This window comes from Fulmarus glacialis, unplaced genomic scaffold, assembly GCF_000690835.1.
Source record: "Fulmarus glacialis isolate BGI_N327 unplaced genomic scaffold, ASM69083v1 scaffold13587, whole genome shotgun sequence".
In the NCBI taxonomy this organism is placed as follows: domain Eukaryota; kingdom Metazoa; phylum Chordata; class Aves; order Procellariiformes; family Procellariidae; genus Fulmarus; species Fulmarus glacialis.
Genome location: NW_009225177.1, coordinates 22,860 through 45,190, shown reverse-complemented (window position 1 = coordinate 45,190; position 22,331 = coordinate 22,860). Strand labels below are relative to the sequence as shown.

General features: G+C 37.2%; 1 protein-coding gene across 1 annotated transcript in view; it reads left to right on the top strand.

The window, feature by feature from the left end:
• Positions 1-11,432: 11,432 nt before the first annotated feature.
• CMC1 (C-x(9)-C motif containing 1) overlaps positions 11,433-22,331 on the top strand; it is a gene marked incomplete at its 5' end in the record, with an annotated part of 32,753 nt that continues 21,854 nt past the window's right edge. Inside the window, one exon of the mRNA XM_009582405.1 lies at positions 11,433-11,535. Coding sequence (XP_009580700.1) covers positions 11,433-11,535 — 103 coding nt within the window. The remainder of the gene's footprint in view (positions 11,536-22,331) is intronic.

Here is a 22,331-nt window from a genome sequence, read left to right as displayed (position 1 = left end):
CTGGGGCGTGGAGGTGCCCGCGGGGCCTTGCCGCCACCCGGCCTGCTGTAGTCTCCCTGCTTGGGAAACAAATGTAAAGGCAAAATACCAATGTTACGTGGTCCTCGGCTTCGTGTTACCAAGATCTTGTCCGAAGAGTTGCCACCACGTATCCTCAGAAGTGAGTTTAAGCCTGTGTCCTCATGCCCACATAATATTCACTCATCCGCCCTGTTCCTGAGGCAGCTGCCTTCAGCTGGGTATGTTGGTTTTAAAAGGCCAATCCCCCAGCAGAACAAATTCAGCGAGGCATTGGTATGTGTCAGCTAATGCAAGGAATTGAGACACCTGTAGTTGGTGGTGAACTGCAGCAGTTGTGATTGTGCACCTCGGTCCGTCTGGTCTGCAGCTGCCGCCTTCAAGAGCTGAAGGATGCCAGCCAAGGCCAAGCTCTCGATTTCTGATGGAAACCTGTCCGGGGCCTGGCTCTCCAGGCCCTCCAAACAAGGCATTCATAGAGTCATCAAGTTCTGTTGATTATATCATCTAAGCATTCATGTGTTATTAAATTAAGAAAATGTTATAAAAATTACCGCTGCATTTCACGTGGTGGTTGTTCATCTACAGTGTAATTTTGCTCCCAGTTGTCCTTTGGAAAAAGTCTAGTTGTTACACTAGCTCAATTCAAGCTGTTGCACATTCAGTGTATAGCAAAAAGGATGTCTCCAAACACTGAAGTTCATCAGTGTTCTGCTTCCCTTATTATGTCTATAATGACATTATATGTCCCTACTAATCCATGTTGTAGTTGTATGTGAGCTGTGGTAGGACTACTGAGGAGGTACTTCGGGTACGTGTTATATGACACCAATAGCGAGATTCATCTGCTGAGCAGTGGCATTGCTTACTGATGCCTCTCTAAATCTGCTGCCTTGTTATCCAGTATCTTTTGCTTACCTTCCCCCCCACCATCAGTCCCTGCCTGTTACGGCTCTGTTGAAAACCTCAGAATGGGAACTAAAAGCAGAGATGTCTAAGTGAAGTTGTAGAGAAACTGGAACAATAGCTGCAAGAGGTGTGAGCTGCCCTGTTCATATCAGTAAGGTGTTAACTCAGAGACCTCCGTGCGGTAGTTTTTAATGTCAGCGTTGTTAACTGCTGCTTGGCTCACATATGAGAAAAAAGAGGGAGAATCACAGTTTAGTAAATTGCTAACCGTGACTGATGCTTTGTTTTATGGTCACAAAAGACACAAATATTCTCGTGGCTTTGCCAGGCAGTAGGGAGTGAATATCAAGGAGTCCTCTGAAGCTCAGAACGTAGAACCTGTGAATTATGTCGTGATTTGTATGGGAAGAGTTTTTTGACAGCCACAGTTTGGGAAGGAACTGTGGCTGTGTCATTAGGTGATTGCATCCAGTAAATAAAGCGGTAGATAAATCTGTTGACAAAATTTTATGATACACTGTTTTGTTTTATCTTTCTTCAGAATGAGTGTGCTGCAGCTCAGCATTGAAGTTGATTTTTGTATGCAGCACTTCCAAAACTCTGTAGGGTGCTGTTTTCAGTAGTAGAGGACATGGGTTATTAGAAAGCTCTTTTTTTTTTCATGTGCACTTGGTTATAGCTGTCACTTTCAGATGGTGGTGGTCTGGATCCCTAGTCGAAGATTCACAAATGTGGAAAGAGAAAAGTAGGGTTATTGACAGCCTGGATATACGATACAGGTTTTGGTACCTACCCTGAACATTTTTTGGGGTCTTAAAAACAGGGGTTGAAGACTGATTTAATAATTTTCTTAAGCTACTTAAAATGTCTGTTTCTTACTGTCATGTGAAAATCTAGGTTGTTACATGCAGCAGCAGTATATCAGTGGAAGGAGAGAATTGGGCTTGAAGAATTGTTGTGACTTGTTTCAAAGTGGCATGGGCAGTAAGACAGAACTAGAAGAATGTACTGAAAGGAATGAAATTACAGCTTCAAAAAATAGAAAGGAGAAAATAATGGAGGATAAAGCAATGTTGAATTTATAGAGCAAAAATATGTAAGTAAAAGGAACAACAGTTTCAGCTTTTAATTAAACTTCTTTTAGATAATATTTGTGATTAAGAACATAAGTTGCCACCATCAAGAAGCGAGTTGAATGAGAATGACCTTTTTGATACTCCTAGTGTGTCTGACCTATGTTGGGAACATGAAGGGAAAAGATAATCGTGATTTCCTGAAGTTGTTTGACAGCACATTTTAGAGAACTGTTCTGGGAAAAGAACTAAAAAATGAAAGATGTATTGGGACGCTCCAATGAGTGGTTTGAAAGGATTCTTTAGAGTTTAAAATCCAGAATAACATTTGCAGTCCATGTGTTAAGGTAACCAAAAGGCTTTCAGCCTTCTCTTCGTGTCAAAACACCTCATGCTCTGCAACTTTTGAAAACACTGGTGTGTTTTGATCATAGCCATGATGTTAGTTTCTAAAGTCTTCATTCGTTTGTATTATACATACTGATTGTTCATTAAATACATAGGTACAGAAATCAAAGGTAGGCAATATTTTTTCTTGTTTCTTAATCCTTACTTCCAGTTAAAAAAAAATAGCAGAAAGAATGGTATTTGGTCCTGTTATTCAAAAGCCTTGCTCTTAATTTGTGTGTGGTGTTCGTTATTTGAAATTAAAGTTGTCAATTGTATCTTGAAAGGAGTGGTTAAAGAGCTCAAGTCCTCAAGGAGTTTGGGCAGATTTTTTTTTAATGGAACTTTTATTTGTGATTTACATTGTTTTTCTTTACACCTTATCACACAATTCTGAAAATTAGCAAAGGGGAGTATGTAGTGCTGTAGCCACCGATTAGTGTTATTTGACATGGTGGGAAATCTTAGGTGGTTAGCATCTCCTCTCATAATAATTGGGGGGTTTCATTGGTTGTTAGATTTTTCTGCATCCCTTCATCCAGATGCTGGATACTTTGCTCTTTTTATGTAGGTTTTACCTGTTACTCATCTCTTATTTCTGATGCAAATTACTCCACAGTTCTTGAGGTCACAGCTTAGCTCTATTTTATGTGGTCTGTTTGGTTTATATACTTCAGATAGTTTGTGATTTTTGCACGACCTTTCTCTATTTCTTACTCCAGGTGGAAGTAAGCAGTAAATTCTTGGGCAACATCCACTGTCAGTTAGAAAAAGGGTAGAAGAAATAGGGATTGTGCACTTGGGACCAGTTTCAGACAAGAGGTGCTCGAAAGTTTGGGCTTCGCTTAAAAAGTGTGGAACCCTGTGTGTAGGAATACAGTTGTATCTGTGCTGTTACTTTATTTTTGCTGTCCCAGGAAGAAAACCAAAATGTGTATTTGGTTGCTGAAATACTGCTGCATGGTGTCTTTGTTTAAGTGACAGAAAGTTGTGTTGAGGATTTTAAATCAGTTACCAAGCGAGGCATTCAGAAGCTTTACAATAGCAGAATTAAGGCTGTTTGTGCTACTTTACTCCTTGGCCAGTCCATGGCCCGAGTTGTTAGTGACTTTGTGTTTTGTGCATTTTGCTGGAATCCTCATCTACAGTTGTCAGAAGGGATTTGAGGTGGGGTGGGGTGTTCCCCTTATACGTAGCTCACTCCCTAGGTTTTCCTAACTGGCAGGTCTGTCATACCTGAACAATAGTTCAGGCTAGGTGTTAATGGACCTGCATTATTTTCAGTAGTAAATATTAAGCCCTGGTCTGTAATTAATTCTTTGGGCCCTGTAACTGGCTTTGCTGTGTGATCAAAAGTGTAAAAAAATCTTGTGTCAAAAATCTTCACAAGCAACTTCAGGCTTGGCTTTACTTATTACTCAGTAGATGTATGAGCATTTGCAATCTGCATGTAATTAACAAATAAGTGTGCTTTGTCAGGTCTGTTTTTCCTTTTCTTTCTAGATATTACAGACTTGCTGTAATATAGCCATTGTTCATTTTTAGCAAACAGGCTTGTCAGTATTCTCGTAATCCAGTACTGCCATATTGCAAGAATACGAGCCCCAAAGCAAAATGTAAGATAACAAATTCAGCCAGTGAAAAAGGTGAAAATTGACTTTGAGGTGATGATAGAATGGTGAGAAGTTAAAGCTTTGGAAATTTTCCCTAGTGTTGTCATCCCTGTACTCCATCTTAATTTAAAATGATGTCAGTATTAGACAGAAAGATCTCAAAATCTGTAATTTTTTAAATACAAAGAAATTTATTCATACACATTTAAAGAAAAAAAAAAAGGTTGCTGCGGAGAGAAGCTGCACTGATCAGCCTCTTTTGCTTTTAAATCAGGATTTCAGGATATCATGTATGTTATTTCCCTTGGATTATAACACTTCTGTCACTTCATGTTGTCCTTCTATACTTTAAAACCTTAGGAGAGAGCAAAGTACTTAAGACTCTAGTTCTTATGCAAACACCTATGTGCAAATGAAATTACCAAACTCAGTAGCATTTCACTTATGCATAAAGATGTTTGGTCCTGATCCATCATCAATCAGTTCACACTGGATGTTTTTGATAAAATCCATTACCTTTAACAGGATCCTGAATGTTTTTGTGGGACCGAGGTTACAAAGCAGTATGCTGAAATGATTTGTCACTTTGACCCCATGAAACTCTTGGCAGTAAGGGCACAGGAGCCCCCTCACAGGCTACACGATTGGGTACTTAAAGTATTAATTACATTGATACATAAAATTACAATTGTAGGAAAAAACCTTAGATTTTAGGAACATACGTTTTTTTCCTCCTATGACTTTAATGGGGTCTACCTTTAAATTAATTTGTTCTGATGTGTGACTTAGTGTTTTAGAATAGAGGTTTTAAGTAGTTGATAATACATTCAATTATACAGACTTCTTTGAGAACTGTTTTTATGATACACATGCACAAATGAATTCGCATGAATTAATGTAAGATTGGTAACTTTTATTTAATACAAAATGGGTAAGCCAGGCAGAATAAAGGAGATGAAAATTTTGAGTTGAATCCATTCTCTTCCTGGAGAAGTAGTAAGCTATAATTATCTTTGCCCATTCAAAACACTGTTACAAGTACACTAAAATAAATCTGAAATGGTTTTTGAAAAAGCTGAACCTCTAGAGCCAATAGTCTGATTGATGAAAGGAATGTTTGCCAATAAGCATGCAATTAACACCATGCTGCTACTTCTGTTATTAATAACAGTGTACTTTTTCAGTGTAGTTTTATAATTAGCTCATAGCCAAGTGTTTTAAAACAAAATTTTGGAATGAAACAGAGTATTTACAGCACAGGAATCATTTTTACCAAGTGATACGAAAAATAGCTGAATCCCCAAAATTAATGCACTTATGTAACTTAGCTATAAACTTGTTATTCATTCTCCAGCCCATCTTAAGTGTTGTTTATACTATAGATCTGCATATGGAAGAAAATGAGAGAATGGCTGGTAAACTCAAGTTTAGTAGGCTCATCACAGATGAAGACAAGACCTTCCCTTCCAGGAAAAGAACTGTGTTACACTTCTTTAGAGTGGAGATTTTCTTTAAATGTGGTGTAAGTTAAAGAATGGGAATTCTGCATGTATGTTTGTTGTTCTTCACTGAAATAACTATTATTTCTGCTGCTGAAGTTTTCGTTGATACTTTTTCAGGTTCTATTTCTTAGCTTAAAAAAGAAAGGCATCTTAGAAATCTATCCACTGGCAACTGCTTATCTTTGATGGCAGCTGGTAGGAAAAAAAATAGTAAGGTGTATTTAAAAAAAAAAAAGTCCCTTTTATGGCTCCACATTTCTGAACCAAGGCCCCAAAATAATGAAAGTGATTATTTTAAAATGTTTATATTTTGAAGAGCATTATTTTTTTTTATCTTGGATTCTTGAACCTTGACTGAAATTTCTACAGCATTTTTGCTAGTAAATAACATAACTGATGTCTAAAAGTTAATGTAACTGACTTCAAGAAAAACATGAGGTATAACAGTTGCTAATGAAAATGTTAAAAACTTACTTAAAACTTTCTCTGTTCTTCATATGTATTGTGATTCTTACTGAAATAGCTATAATATTTAAAATACTACTTTGAGCTGTTTTTTTAAAATGTGCATATATAAACTGAACCAAGAAAATCCAAATTACAAGTTGTATAATAGAGAAATGCATGTTTCAAAAACACTTACTGGAATGGTTTGACTTGCTTCCTTTTGGATGCAGAAGGTATGAGGCTTCTATAAATATCTGGATAGACAAGTTTTCAACTTTTTCTCAACTTTTTCTGAGTAATCAGTTTCCCTGCTACCTGAAGTCATGGGAGAGATGAAAGCAGAGCTGTAAACTACCAGCAGTTTTGTCACATAGTGACAAAAGGGTGAATAAGTCAGTTACCAGCTGTGTTGAATGAAGAGGGGAGATGGTACGACTTTTCTCAGGACACTTCTCTAGGAAAGCTTTTGTCTTGCTATCCCTTTTTTGTGTAATAGTCTTGTAATGAATATGACAAGCTGCTGCGGTCACTTTTGTTATTAGGACTGTAAAGCAGCTTTGTGTTTCATTCTCCTCTTGTCCTCTTAAAGGTCTGCTGCCTACAGCACAGGTCTACACTGTGGTCCTCTTTTTCTCAAGGCCTTCTTGGATCCTGTGGTCAGAGGCTAGGAAGCCAGGAGAGTATTCGCAATCCGTTTTCCCAGCTTCCATACGGAGTGAATTTGATGTGTATTCTGTGATGTTCTAGTGGTTGTGACGCTCTCGTTCCTATTGATACATTTATTTCCTGATTTTTTTTTTTGGTCATTTTTACAAAAATAATGAAAACCATTAAACGGAATGGCTGTGGTCCTTGGCCTTCCATGGCAATAAATAGCTTTTGCAGCTGAGGGTTTTGATCAACCACAGAAAACTATTACAATTGTAGTCTTGTGCCCTACATATTGTGTGCAACCAGAGAACCGTTTCAAGCATTGAGATTTGCCAAAACCCACAGATTTTATTTGTAAAAAAAAAAAAAAATCTTAACTGTGTTCTTGGTGTTTTGCTGAATAGGGATATGTCCCAGTTTAATAATCTCTCTCTCCTTTAATTCTTTACACTGGGCTGACGTGGTATGGAAAACAATTTCTCTTTCACAGAGATACTGCATTTTCTGTAGTTTTCTCCCCTTCTGTCTTTTTTTTCTGGCAACTGCAAGCTTATAACCTCTATACCCGTTCTTTATCCTCTTCTCTGTTCCTCGTCCCCACGAGGAGCAGCAGTATTCTGGAATGTGCTGATCTCTTTCTTTAGGAAACATTCTGTAGTTTCACCACACAGATTCCTTGACTGTAGCGTTATTCACATTTTCAAGGAGCTAGTGACTTAGATGCTGTAACACCTGCAAGCCTACATTTGATTTTAATTCTGGCTTAACTTCTGTGTATATTTTTACAAAGTACTTAGTTTTTACTGTTAATTTTATTTAGTCTGCTTTTTGTAACTTTTACTGAATTAGCTTGTGTTCGTCCATCTGTCCCTTGTAATGTTTGATGGTACTAGCAAATTTCAACAGAATATAAGGTTAAGGTAAAGATAGAACCTCAGAATATTAAGTTACTCTAACAAACATGCCCGAGTTTTGGCTGGCAGGGGGAGAAGGAAAAGCTGCTGCTAACATTTGTCTGGCCCTCTGGAAGCTGAAAGGTAGCGTGTTCTCGTTGGTTCTCGTTGCGGCCAAAGGCTGTGATCATCTCAGCCAGCCTACCTAGAAGACCAGGCAAAGTGTGTGGAGGATGTGGGTGGGAACCAAAGGTATCAGCTTTCAAATGAAGAAGGCAAACTGTAGGAAAATATACTTCTTGCTTGTCTGGGGGGTAATTTTATTGATGTTTTGAAGATAAAATAAAACAGTAGTACATCTGTTGTAATGCAGATTCTTCTGTAGGGACGAGTCTGCAGCAAATCTGGTATTAGAATAAGAATTATCTTTCTTAGTGCAGAATAGTGAACTTTCAAAAGGGGAAAAAAGTACTTATTATTCTAGAAACTGTAATATAGTTGGAAAAAAGCAAAAGGAATTGATGGTTTCACATCATGGCTGTCTCATGTTTTTTGATGAAGTCTTGCTTCTGAGGTGTTGTTTCTTTCAAAGTTCTTGCCATGTATGTTACTGCAGAGCTGATTACGTTGGATTGGTGATGATCTCCTTGCACGTGCTTATACATTGGTCTCAAAAATGCAGTTACTCTGCACATAAATGTATTTTTCTAGCTGGTATCCAGTATTGTTAATGTTTGTGCCTTATTTTTCTTTAATATTTTGTATAAATGTTAGGGATACCAACTTCATTAAAATGTTTTAAGATCCTTGAAGAAAAATAACTATAATTGTAATGCAATGGATAGTTTAGAATCAAGGAAGAATATTAAAATATTTAAGATGTTACAATTGAAACTCATGAGTAGATACAGTACTGCCCAAACTGAACATCTGCATTTGGGCTATTTGGAGAGGTGGTTGCACCCAGATAAATAAAAGTACCTCCCAGACATTATAAGATTATGTGAATTGCTTGTGCTTTTCTTTTCATGGTTTAAAAACTGATACTTACGAACAAACTTTCTTTTAAGAACAGTAGATGTTTCATTTATACCGTTGAATAATTACTTTTGCGTTACTGTTGTAGCTCTCTTCTGAATCTTCTTGCTGGATGCTGCCCTGTGTCCTGATGTGCCCTCTCCTTCCTGCATTTTCAGCCTCTGCAGGTCTGACAACATGGGACTAAGATGAGGGAGTTTGCCTGGAGCACAGCTCTGTCATGGTTCTGGTTGAGCTGGTGTTAACACCAGTAGAGCTACTTCTTGCTATCAGTCTTATGCCCCTTTCCTTTTGAAAAATCAAACAGAAAATTGGGTGCTTAAGCTAAGGTAAAACCCAAAAATCCTTTTTGACTGTTCTGGGCTAACAGGGAGGCCTTCTCTCTCTCTCTCTTTTTTTTTTTTTGAGGATGCCCTTGTCCCGTTTCCCTTCTAGCCTTCAGTTGCATTTCTGTCTACGTCTCCTCTTTGTCAGTAGTGGGTGGCTGATCCTTGCATTGGAGCCCTGTGCTTGTTGTTGTGGGAACTGTGGATGCCTCTAGCCACCTCTGCCAGCGGGGGAAGCCCAGCCACCCTTCCCAGGGTGCTATCCACTACATTTCCATGTATGCTGGGGTAGATGCTGATGTATAAAAGTTAAATTAAGTAATTATTAGAACTCTGATAAGTAGATCTAGTTACTCTAAAGTGTAAACCAGCTGAGAAGCACTTTTTTGTGTGTATTTGATTTAGCTTTCTGTATTGAACTGGTCACTCACTGTGTGGTTAAGTGCGTAATACTGCTCATGTGATGGGGGTGAATGAAGGCAACGGGGGACTATTAAAACTTCCTTTCTGGTGGCAGCTAGCAACCCACTTGCTTATCTGTATCCACATTCATACATAAGCTTAGTTTCTGCCTACTCTAAGCACCAGTATAGTCAATTTAAAAAAAAAGGGGGGGAAACTTAGGCTATAATTTGAGCCAGTGGTGCTCATACCAGTTCAGTCTTCCTTCTTGTCCTAGTCTCACACAGTTCCCTCTCATGGGCCACTTACACAGTTATATAGTGAACTGGATCGGAGAATTTATCTAGCGGATGAATTGCCTGACAAGAAATTTATTTACCTTTAAACCAAATTAACTTCTCCTTTCAGTTCACCACAGGGCTGCAGAGCGCATCTGTGTGGGCAGAGGGGAAACAGTGTCGTAGGGATCAGGAGGCGGGACTGCAGTAGTGCCAGCTTGCTTTGACTAAAGTTGTTCAAAGTAGAGCTGAGGCACGTAGCTTGGTGGTGCTGTTTCCTGCCATGTCATTCAGCTGAACTGATTTGTCCTTCTTTTTAAAAAACATGCGTAAAATTTTATGACAGCTTTGTGTTGTCTGTAACATAATAAATGCTCGGTACAGTAATTGTACTGCTATTCTGCAGAAAGTTAAAATGAAGGATATTTAACTGTGATTTATTTTATTTCAGTCATGAAAATCAGAGCACAGAAGCAAATCTAAGTCATGAGCTATTTGTGTTCGGCATTTTTGTTGGATTTACAGAAGACACTTTGTTTTCTTTCTTTTGCTGTAGGCATTCCAAATAAGAAATTTTTGGGGAGAAGGATAAGTCTTTAGTTCTGATTCTGTATATTGCTCATTGTAAACCTCTGTTTCGTTACCTGATTCCCCTAGTAATATCACAGATTCAATACTGTGTAACCTCATAATGTAACCTCATAGCATTAGTAAACTTTAAAACGTGATGAGTTAGAAATGACTAGAGAAGTGTTAGTCTCTGTTGCCTTTTGATCTAGAAGTAACTGCAGATGCTCTGAAAAATAGATAGTGTTTGAAAGCGGTAGGTAACTTAAATTCTGTTTTTTTCCTGTCGCACTTTTAATTTCTTATATTTCATCTAAATTTTTTTATAAGCAATTTTTAAATTAAATGATTGTTACTCAAAATAACAGTGTATCTGACAGTGGAGTTTTCATAATGTGAGCATCACAGCTGATGCTATTCTGAAGTGTAATATCAACATAAAAGGGTGAATAAATAGTGTGTTTGAGGAGGAAAACCAGGTATTTGGTATAACTGTGTTGGACTATACAATGTTCTGAACAAATATCCTTTAAAGGGTTTTTAACGCTGAAGCTAAGAAGTAAAAAGCTGTGCTTGATAAATTCTCATCCTTCTATTTTGAAGAAAGTGGATTGGGAAATGCAGTATTCTTTTTCTAAATGGTCTGTGTTGTTTAACTATTCAAAATTACTAGCTGTGCTCAGAGCACTGAATTCTGTTTTGAGACAACTGAAAGCAAACTGCAACTGTACTTTTAAGCGCAGAATTCAGACAGCAGCATTTGTTCTGTTAAGTTGAATTTCTCAATGAAAAAACTCCTAGATCCTCCATTTAAGAGGCTGCTTACATTTTTTTTGAAGAACTGAAGTCTTCCAAGTAGCAATACAAATTTCATGTTGTGCTGTAGTATGTGCTATATTTCTCAGCTTTAGTAAAAAACAGTAAAAAAGCCGGTTTGTGCAGGTAACATACATAGAAAAATACTAGTATCCTGAAATAAAAGTAATTCTCAACCTTTGTGCAGTCTGTATGCAGACTTCTGTTTACTAAGGCAGAAATTAGAATGTGCTACCAGAATTTTCTCCATTATTTTTGGTTCATTGTGCACATTGAGCAGAACAGAAATATTCAGGATAATGTTCATGTTTGTGTCTGAGCAGTTTCTAAATCTTGGATTTTCTTGCCTTTTGGTCTGTGTGGTTGTTCCATGGTACTTTCTGCAGCTAGTTTTTGAAAGTTTTAGTATACTAGTGTGTATTATATAAACAGTGCTGTGTTATTTCTGTAGATTGATGTTCTCTGGTGTATAGATTTAAAAATCTTTTTTTTTTCTTTTTTTTTTTAATTCCTCTCTTGCAGAAAATTCTAAGCTGAGACATGTAGAAAAAGATGTTTTGATTCCACAAATAATGAGAGAGCGAGCCAAGGAGCTGTGTTCAGATAAAGTGCAAGGTAAGAGTCAAATATTCATTGGGAGATCAGATGTATTCACTTTTGTGCCCTGAATATAATCCTTGTTTTTGAAGTCAAATAGTCAGAGAATTAATATGTATGATCTGCATCTTAACTGTTCACTGTGAAACCAGTAGTAAAGTGTATAAATCTGCCATGTTGGCTTTGACTGCTTGGTGATGTGGACTGTTTTCCAAAACGACTTGTTCTCAAAGGCTGTGTAATTCAATGTGATTGATATAAAACTTTCTACATCTCGGTCTAGACTATGTGATGCCAGAGCAACACAAGAGTTACTATATTCCTGTATGTAATATTTGATACTTACATAAATGGAATTGCCTCCTATGAGCCTTCAGTTAGGGCCTCCTTCATTAAGATAAATGTATTTAAATATTCCCAACTAACTGCATCCTTTCCCTGTCCCAATATTTTAATGATACATGCACATAAACACACATGTGTCATTAGATAGATGTTGAAATAGGATGATGCAGTCCACTTTTGCATGTTTTCATTTTCTTTTGAAGAGTACTGGACAGTAACTTTTTAAAGTTGGGTATCACCACTTTTTCTGACACCCAACTGTTCATATATTCCTGGAAGAAATCTGGAACTTTTTGAAGTGCCGGAAAGATAGAGCTACTTACGCACAGGTTAGCTGAGAATGTTGCTGTAAGAGGGATGTAAGAATGGAAAAAAAAAATTAGTCCAAAGAATTATTCTATACAAGTGGCATGCTTTCAGTAGAGGGCATTTGCCTCGTGTCATCTAGATCTGTGCTCTCTAAACTTTTTTGATTGCTCACCCCATCATAAAAAATTTCTGAACGCGCAATCCCAATGTATGTGTATTTAAAAGAGATTAAGAAGGATGAGGTAAAGATGAAATAAACAGTACTTTAAAATAATTTTTATATTAGTTATCAATGGTACAAAACCCTTTTTGCTCTAAAAATATTACTAACAATATTTTTCTTGAGAGCTATATGATTGAATATGCTTCATTATTTTTAAAAATCTCTGTTTAACACTGTGATACAGCAATTCGAAGGTCTGGTTCTATGTTCAGTTTATTTCAATACTTGGTTTTAATGGGTGTCATAGCTAAAAAAATACCTCACAAAGATGCGTAGATCCCAATGGAAGATGTGCATCGTTGCCTGTAAAATCATGATATTCATTTTTCAATCCCATCCACAAGTTTTGCAAAGGTTTTGCTTGAAATTGGGCTAGTAAGTGACCATCTTCCCTGATGTCAATCAGTTGTTCTTCCAAACTAATCGGAAGGTGTTGCATGTTTATATTTTTAACAAATAGGTTCAAAAACCACTGAAATTCTCATTTGGAAGATTGTGCTGTTAGAAAATTCTGTTTCTATCCTTTTAAAGTGTACAGATATGAGAGGTTTTTATAGGTGGCACACTCACATTGTGTTCAGCAACAAAACCAAACCCAAAATCACATAACGATGGAAACATTTCTGAACATCCGTTTTCAAAATGCTCTTTCCATAGCACAAGTTTCTTTTGAAAAGCAGTTACTTTCTCACTCATTGTTAAAACGTCACCTTCACCTTGAAAGGGCACATTAAGTGTGTTTATTTTTTGGAAATACCTGCTAGGTAGCAAACTACCACAGCTACCTGTCATCACTGAAAAGGTCAGCAAATTTGGAACACTTGTCTTTTTGTAAAAGAAAAGTGTGTAAAGTTTGACCACTCTTTTAAGCACTTTGCCACAGGATAACCAGCGAACCTCTGTCTGGTGCAAGAGATTTTCATGGTCCCTCCTCATCTCATTACAAAGTCTCGTAAAGATGCTACTATTTGAAGGGCTTGTTTTTATAAAGTTAACCACATCGATGTCATCCTGTAGCACTTTGTGCACGCCTGGCTCCGGCTTCTTTACTGCAATAGCTCTCCTATGAGTAATGCAGTGAAGGAGTTCCATGTGCGGTGCTCTCTCTGTAACCTTACCCTGGAATCCCTTTTTTATTCCAATCAAAGCAGCCAGTGGTTACACTTGCATGGTTTTTCCATAAAACATTGGTTTTTCTTGAAGAAGCCATTTCCCATTGAGAATATATCTTCTCCGGTACATCTCTCCTTTAGCGGCTCACAAAAAAAAAAGTTCTTCGTGCATTTCATTATTGAAATGCAAATACCATAAGCTGAGAGAAGTTAGAAACATCTGTACTTTGATCCCGCTGTATAGCAAACCTCCTGCACCGCATAACTTGTTCTAATACTTATTTCTTCAAATCTTCAGCAGTGTCTTCTGTGCACCTTCCAACAGTATTTGCTGACAAAGGAGTGCATTTAGTTTGTTGCCATATTGCTTTGCTTGTATTATTTCAGTGATTTTTACCATGGCAGGAAGAACAATTGTTTCCCCAATGGTATGTGGCTTTTTGTCTTTCACTATTACCTAAGAAACTTCAAAGGAGGCTTCTAGATGTTTATCACTAGGTTTAGAGTCAAGTCTAGTTAAAGTGGACCAGCATATTTTCAGGCAGATGCTTTTAGGGGTTCCCCAAAAGGCATAAAGGAGTAGTGTTAAAACAATTTTGAGATGAGTAAGTGGGAAAAGAGTTGGGAATATCTGCCAAAGGAAAGTGACATCACATGACAGGTGACTTCCAGTGCTGCCAGAAGGACTTAATACACCTTTTTTTTCATTTGAATGATAGTTGAATCATTTTTACTTTGAACTCTATACCTCCTGGGGAAAAAAAATGAAGAGGAAAAGCAATTACAGTAATGTGTGTCATTGAAAGAGGGCGTCAGTTAAAAATATTTTGAGAGCATGCTATTTGTATCATTTTCTTTGGGGGTAGACCAAAGGAGAGTGTGTGTATATTTTTCTCTTCTGAACTTTCTCTGTGTAAGATGAGGACTTTGGTTTCGGCATCTTAATTTTCTGTGGCAGCAACCAATATTGGAGATTCTTGAGCTAAGTTGTGGACTATTACCTTGCAGCTTCTCCATGTTTTTGCCTCTATAAATTTTAAAGCAAAATGCTATCTTTTTTTTTTTTTTGGTGTTAGGCAAAGCTATAATTTTTTTCTTCTTTCTCCTGAATAGCGTTCAGTTGCATATCTTTAGGAAAATTAGGTTTATGGATGCATCTGTCTCCCCCTCATTCCACTGCCACCTGTAAGCCAGCTTTGATCAAATTGTGTGGAAATTAGAGGTGGAAACTGAACATTTCCGATGCAGTTTTTATGTTCAAATAGACAAGCAAACCCCACATTCATATCCCTATTAAAAAAAAGATGGTAGCATCAGTTCAGCTATTTTGTTGCACACCTTTTAATCTGGATGGGCGGGGAGAGGCCAAACCATGGGAAATGAAGCTTAAGCAGTTTTGTGAACAGCAGAATTTATCATCTCTTAAACCCATTGTGAAATTATTCCTGGAATAAATTTGTCTTATTAGTACACAGGGATAGGTGTTAATCAGAGTAAATAGGCTATGGTTTTTATGCTGTAAACAATTATAAGCTATGAACATAAGTTGTGTAATTAAGTAATCAAAACTCCTGTGATCCGGTTTGCTACAGAGTGCACACATGTGCATGAAATTGCGCTGTTTACACAGCTACTCATTTAACTTGCTCTCAGTGTAGAATTTTTCTGCTCTATGTTAATTTTGTTTAAACAACTCCTATTAATACACCTTTGTTTCATTTTGTCTTGAGGAAATTGTGGTAAATGCATTAATAATGTAGGAAACAAAGCTATTCTAAAAGTATGGGCCTTTTACAATTTACTTGATCATGCTAGGTTCCTATCTGTCCCTATGGGGAGCCCCTATACATTCAATAGTGCTCTGCATGAGCACGGGGGTCCATCTGTATACAGTCCGTTACTTTAGCCTGCAGCTGTACCACCTAGAGCTGTGTGCTTAGCAGAGCTAATAATGCAAGTAGTGACAGCCTGTCCAGCACGTGTTCAAGAGCCACCCAGGGAAAAGAAACCCTAAGGGTTAAAAAATAAATAAAAAATAAAGGTTTTGTTAACTCAAGAGGTGATCCTGCTACCCTAGAATGGTTAAGTATGTGACCCATTGCTGTGCTCGGGTGTTAGCGTACCAGAGTAACTTAGGGATGAAATAACCATGAAAATGTGTCCATCTTACAATTTTTAAGAACAATTAAGTATTGTATCTGGTCATATTTCATTTTACTTAGATTATTTAAATTTACTTTGAACTTTTTTCAGATTGTTCCAGTATAGTTCTTGTGTGTGCTGTTTCTTTGTCAAGAGTTTAGTACACCTTAGTTGCAGAATAATTTCTGTGTGTTTAAGATTTTCAAGCACTTTTTCAGTGAAAATGGATATATTTGTAATTTTGTTAAGAGGGTAAACATGCTTTCTGCAAAACACTAGTCAATTTTCCACGACCATTATGTAAATATGCTTTACTGTGTTAATATCCATGCACTGTATGTATGTGAAATTGTGGGCTATTATAGGAGTATCAAAAGTGTCGTAAAAACTAAGCAGACAAAAAAACCCAACAACATTATCATACGGGAACTTTTCACTGTATTTGTACAAAGTGGAGCATGAGTTTGTCTGAAATAATATTAAATCTGTGTATTTCTGTATCAATGCGTCCTTGGCGTATAAAAATACGGGCTTTCAAACTGAAGTAGCTAAAAGGAGCATTTATTTGCCATTTCCTCATCCATTGCTTTTGTGAAATTATTTCATAAGTGAACTGTTTTCCTTTCAAATTGTCAAGTTTTTGGCTTTAATTTCCAGTTACAAAATTTACATTTGAGTAAACTTCTTTAAAGCAAAATCATAGCAAATTTCAGTAACCTGAAGTTAGCATTTTTCACAGAAGGGTTATCTTTAGCTTATCAAAACTTCTGTAGTTTCATCTGGTCATGCTGAGCTTTCCATGACTCCTCTGTGCTCTTAAGCAAGGGACATGCACTAAAAAACCTGCAAGAGCTTTTGTTGATCTTGATCATGTCTACAGCAATGTTTGTTCCATTTCTTAAGGGCACTTATTCTGCTGTTCAGAGTAACCGATTCTGAAATTTTTAACTTGTTGGATTTAGGTAGAGAAGAACCATTGAGGACAGAAATACCCAAACAGTAGTACTTTAAGGACTGTACACTCAGTTCAGTTTGATTTTGGGTTAATTGGCTTGGAAAATAAAAACAGAAACAGCTGACTAACTTTGACAGGTTGTGGGTTTGGACTCTGAAAAAGTTGTCTTAAGTTGAGATCCCAAAAAGAAAGTACTGGATCATTGAGTCAGTCATGAGACAGTAATTTTGTATTACATTTATTGTATATGTTTTGTCTATTTGTTGTATTATAAAACAATTCTCCCTACTCTCCAAAACCCCACAATCTTTTTTTACTGGGAGAAGAGCAATCTTGCTCCAGACACAAGGGTTTTAGTTCTAAACTTTTTTCTTCTGAAGTTTGTTGTCTACTGCTGATACATGGTCTGGGTTTGGTGACCCTTTAAAGGTCACCAAGAGTGACTTGCAGATGTCTTCTGTAATTGTGACTCATTTGTAAGGCTCCGGGGTTCATGTAGGAAACTGAGCTACACACTTTTCAGGGTGAATACAGGGATAGATAGTTCAATCAGCCCGGTTCTGCCATTGGGAAGGTGCTGAAGTAAGGGAAACAATTTGGATGATTGAAGACCTGATCCTGCCTGTGACTCTGCAAATAAGAATGTGCCCATTTCTCATTTGAAGCTTGTTGTGGGAGATACCCATTTGGCCAAGATGACAAGTTGTTCTATTGCCTTTTTTTTTTAATAGGAGGGAGACAAAAGGGGGATGTTTCCACCTGTGCTGAGTTGAGGACCTTCCTTGGAGCAAACTGTTATGTTGGTTCTGTTGTCTGTAGAAAGTGTGTAATTAAGGCAACTGGATTTACATTGCTGAAAAAACTCTTAGGATACTTGGCAGGACTTCAAAAAATGGTTTGGAAAGTGTGGCTGGAAAAGGACATTTCCAAGCAGCCACCCTCCTCCCATTCTCCAGTTTCCCCACTAGCCCTCTCCTCCTCAGGGCTCATGTTGATACTTAGTGAAAATGATGGGATGCAACACTACTGCAGGCTTCTCTACAGTAGAGCATGACCAGTGTCAACCAGAGTTTGGATAATGTGCAGTTACTCAACAGTCCTGTCACTGACATTATCTCTGTCCCCGTAGGGGCCACCTGCTCTAGACCATGACCCTTACACCTGACACATCAAGGCCCATAAAACCAAAGAAATTTCTGATTGAACTGCATGTGATGCTGCACATTTAAATGCCCAAGCACACCGTTAGATATTCCTTCTTCAAAAAAAAGTCTTTTTATATGTACTTTCTTACCAGAAATGCAGATAATGAAATGTGTGAAATACTTAGCAAATTTCAGCTTGATGTTACTCAGTGGTATTGCTCACTTTCCTTTGTATTGCAGGCCAAGTTCTGTTAATTGATGCAAACCCTTGCTGAATGCAGGGGGAGGATTAACCTGTTGGTACCTACAGTCAGGGTTCTGAGGTTGACACTGGCAGATGCTAAGACTGATAGTAGTGGGAAATTACATGACAGGTCACATTTAAAAATTTTCAAGTTTTTTATTTTCTTGAAGTAAATTAAAACTAAAATCACCGTTTATAACTGAACTTTGCTCGTCTGCTTTGCCTCATTGTGAAAATATAGTCCTTTCAATTTTTTAATGTATTTTAGGAGTATCTGGGAATACAGTGATCTTCTAATTGACCAAAGCAAAAAGATCAAGTAACTGCTAAAATCAGTGAGTTAACATGACAACTCCGGGTAACTTTTTTTAAATTGAGCTGCAGTGACCAGAAATTGCTTAAACGTGCTTGTGTACATATTGTTCAGAGTTTGATGGAAAGCCTGAAAGGTTACATGGAAGGAATCATAGATTTTATGACTGGAATAGCCCTCTTTTATGAGAGTGAAAAAAGAACGCTGCCTTATTACCTGCAACTTCATTTTCATGAGAGGAAGGTTAATATAAATTGAGAACATAGGTTCAATCCGGCGACAAAACTGCAGGTGCAGAAGGGGAGAAGAGTGTTATCCTCTGTTGCTGTATTTATTAGCTGAATATTAAAGTACATTATAGTCATATTGTGTGTGACTCCATGACACTACATGAAGCTGTTGAGATTACTGTTGTACATGTTGTGCAGTTGTCAGTTACTTAAATTATTTTAGATGTTTTGATAGTGTACAGCTATATTTAGTACTGGTAATAAATTACTAGGTGTTTTTCCCTGCTTAGGGTTTCTGAAGAGTAAGATGCTGAATTTTTGTTTGATGATCTTGTTTGTGCACAATAGCTTTTATTTTGGAAAAATGGTTCAGCTGTATGTATTTCCAGTGAAAATTTTCTCTCATCACATTTAACTATGTGAATTAATACAATCTCTAGAGGGATTATGGTATATTGAGCTTTGCTCCAACAAACTGGGCAGAGAGAACAGCTATATGTAAATTACAATTTGAAGAAATGAGGTCCTAGACGTCGTGGTCTTTTTTTAATGATACTTACAGCATTAACTACTCTCAGCTAATTTAGGGGATTTTATAGAAAAGAAATATGAGAGCATATTGTGTTGCTTGGTGATGGAAATTTAAATAGTCTAACTTTGAAGAAAACGTTCGGGGAGGGAACTTACCCTATTTGTTTTTTTTAATTTTTTTCTTCTCCCCTCCATGTCATTTCAACTCAGCTGATGACAAGAAATGGGTCAGACTGCTAGCTTTGCCACTGCAACTTACTTGTGTGGGGTTTTTTATTTTTTTATTAGGGAATGGAACAGCTTTTATAGGACAAAGAGAAATGAAATCACTTTCAATGAAAGAAAGAGGCCTCATTATAGCCACCAACAGCAGTTATTGACAGCTACACTTCCTATTAACAAGGAGCATTTAAGAGTTTGGCTGTTGGATCTTTGGGCTTGATCTAATTTGCTAGCATTAATTAGTTTCTTTTGAGCACAGACACTTGGTGCTCACAGCTATAGATTTGGAGGACTAATTAGGACAGAAAATTGAACAGAATGGGGTAAGGCATTAACCTTCAACCATTACCAGCTGGGGCTCTGATAAAGACCACAGAGTCCAAATGCTCCTATTCATGCAAAGAGTACTCTAATGAATATCAATTTCAGCCAGGTTGCCATATCCTATAAGCACTGTCTTAATTTTGATTCTCTTACCTGGTAGAGATTTTTATGTATAGATATTAAAGTGATATTGATAGTTCAGAGCTCACAGATTACGACCTTGATAGGTTACCTATGTTTTGTCCAGTCTTTTCAATTTGGTTTTCTCACGATAAGAGGTTTTATTGGTTTCCAGTTAAGATCCTGAATTTCAAATTGTTTTCCCTGTCCGGCATAAATATATTAAGATAGCATAAATTAATTACATGATGTTAACAAATGCTGGTTTAAATAGAAGAGACTTGCATGGTTTTGGATTATTGTAGTACACGACAGTAATATCCTTGACAAGAGCACTGACCAGGCTAACTGCTGAAGATTGAACAATAGAATTGCTTCTTTTGCAGCTTTTATGATGAGATACAAGTATTATATGGTGGTGTTAAGTTGGTGATCCAGTTTTAGGAGGAAAACTGTTCTTTCAGACTGTGGATTGATAGTGTTTTAACATCTGCAGAATGGAAGTACTTTTAACTGTGTATAAAGAAAGGAGGAAGACAATTGTCTCTGTCTTTTTGTGGCATTTCCTGGATCACTGGAAGTGTTGGACTTGGAATTAAGATCCAAATCCTCTTCATCAATTGTTTCTACCCTTTAGTCATACCACTACTCCGTGACAAACTCCCCATCAAATCTGGATCATTGCTTCTCTCTTCATGTGAGTTCTGTACCTGGAAATTCCTGGCCCAGTGATGAGAAAAGCGTCAAGTCTCCTCTTTGACATCCTTTCTTAAAACTTGTTTCTTTCAGGAAGGTTGCTAGCATTAATGTATATCTTGTGACTTTTGAAGAATTAAATCTGCCTGAGTTATGTCTGGTGTTTAGCTCTTTGGAAGCTGAGATTGCCTTTTATGTGCTCTAATTATTTCCAGTTCTCCACTGGTAAACTCTGTACTGTTAGGTTGAATAGCTGGTTCCATGTCTTAGGGTCCTGGTGAGGTCGGTTTGGTGCAAGCTGTAAAAACAGAGAAGTACAAACTTGACTGTAGCTACTGATCTTGAGGTATTTTGTGGTATTCAGATCAGTCTCTAGAGAACTGCTTTTGCTGACTGACTGTGAGGCGAGTGTCCATAGGGCAGCAGCCAGTGGGTAGGGGAGACATAGTCAAGTTCTCCTCCCAACAAAAAGGGGAGGCTAGGGTAGTTATTGTTGCAGCCTCTTACCAAGACCAGGTTTGTATCTTTTCCTGGATGTTATATACAGTATTTGCTGATTCTCATAGTTTTCTTTCCCAGTTGACATGTTTTGATTCTTTTGTGTCAGTCATTCTTACTTGTCAGCAAGTGAGGGCATACTTGGGATTCTGTAGGGTTTTTTGGTATCCATTCATTGATGGTGGCGATAACCTACAGATACCGTAGCTTATGTATTAGAGTATTGCGGTATTACATGACACGTATTGTAGTTGCACATAGCAATGCATTGTTAATGGCAGTGCATGTGACTTATGGTAACTGTTATTTTAACTGCATGTCCTTAAAGATGTATTAAGTAATTGCTTTGCAGTTTTGGATTATAAACCCCTCTTAGATACTACATTCAACAGTAACACAGTTAGCACTTTGTGTAGATAAATCTAATACTTTTAAAAGGTCATGCTATATTCCCTTTGCGTATGTATAAATATTTATATTGTATATGAATTATGAATATTACCCTGGGGTTACTTTCACACAGAAAATAGGTTATTTTTCAACTGTTGAAGTCAGAATGTGTTGTGTAGATACCATTAGATTCAGTAGTGGAAAACAGAACTTAGTTTGGTCAAAAAGTAGCTACTGTGTATTCAGAAATACAATAAATAGTGAGCTTTCAGATAGCCTACAACCAGTGTACTGACCTTGTAAAGAATGTATGATATTCAGGGAAAAATTCTGTCCAGCATTATTCTTTTAGAAAACGCACAAAGCTGGCACGTGTATTTGCCAAAGAAAATTGCTCATCCAAATCACAAAAATTGAAATGAAGTGTTAATTTGAGTTGAGCTAAATAGGGATCAGAATAATAGTTGCAGGTTCATCTAATATGCTTTGATTTTATGAGGCAGTGCATTATAAGAGTTGTAGTTTCAATCTCCATCATTTCCAGTAGACTGGAGAGCTATACCTGTTGTACATATCTTTGCGTGGAATATTACGAGTCAGCAGAGCCAGTCAAAAAAAAAGGGCTGGAAACACAGGCCTTGTCAGGCAATACAAGTTAAAGTTGAAAGACAGTTTGGCAAACAAACACACTTTCAACAAGATGTGGTGGTCTAAGTGTTCTTCATGCTTTTTGGTGTTCTGGAAACATCAGAGTGTGTTTAATGAAATCTCAAATTTTCATCCTGTTTTGGGATGAAAACATTTTAAACTTCTTTTCCATGTGGAACAGTAGTTCTAAAGATCGCTTAGCTTAAATTGAGTGAGTTGTCCCTCCAACACTTAATTCTGTGATAGAGAAGTTAATGGATCCTGTAGTAAAAACACTGACAATGCACAACTTTTTTTTAAAGTAGAAAGAATGTTGTCTGTTGCTGAGTAAAACCACATTTGTGTACATTATTGTTCAGGTCCTTTT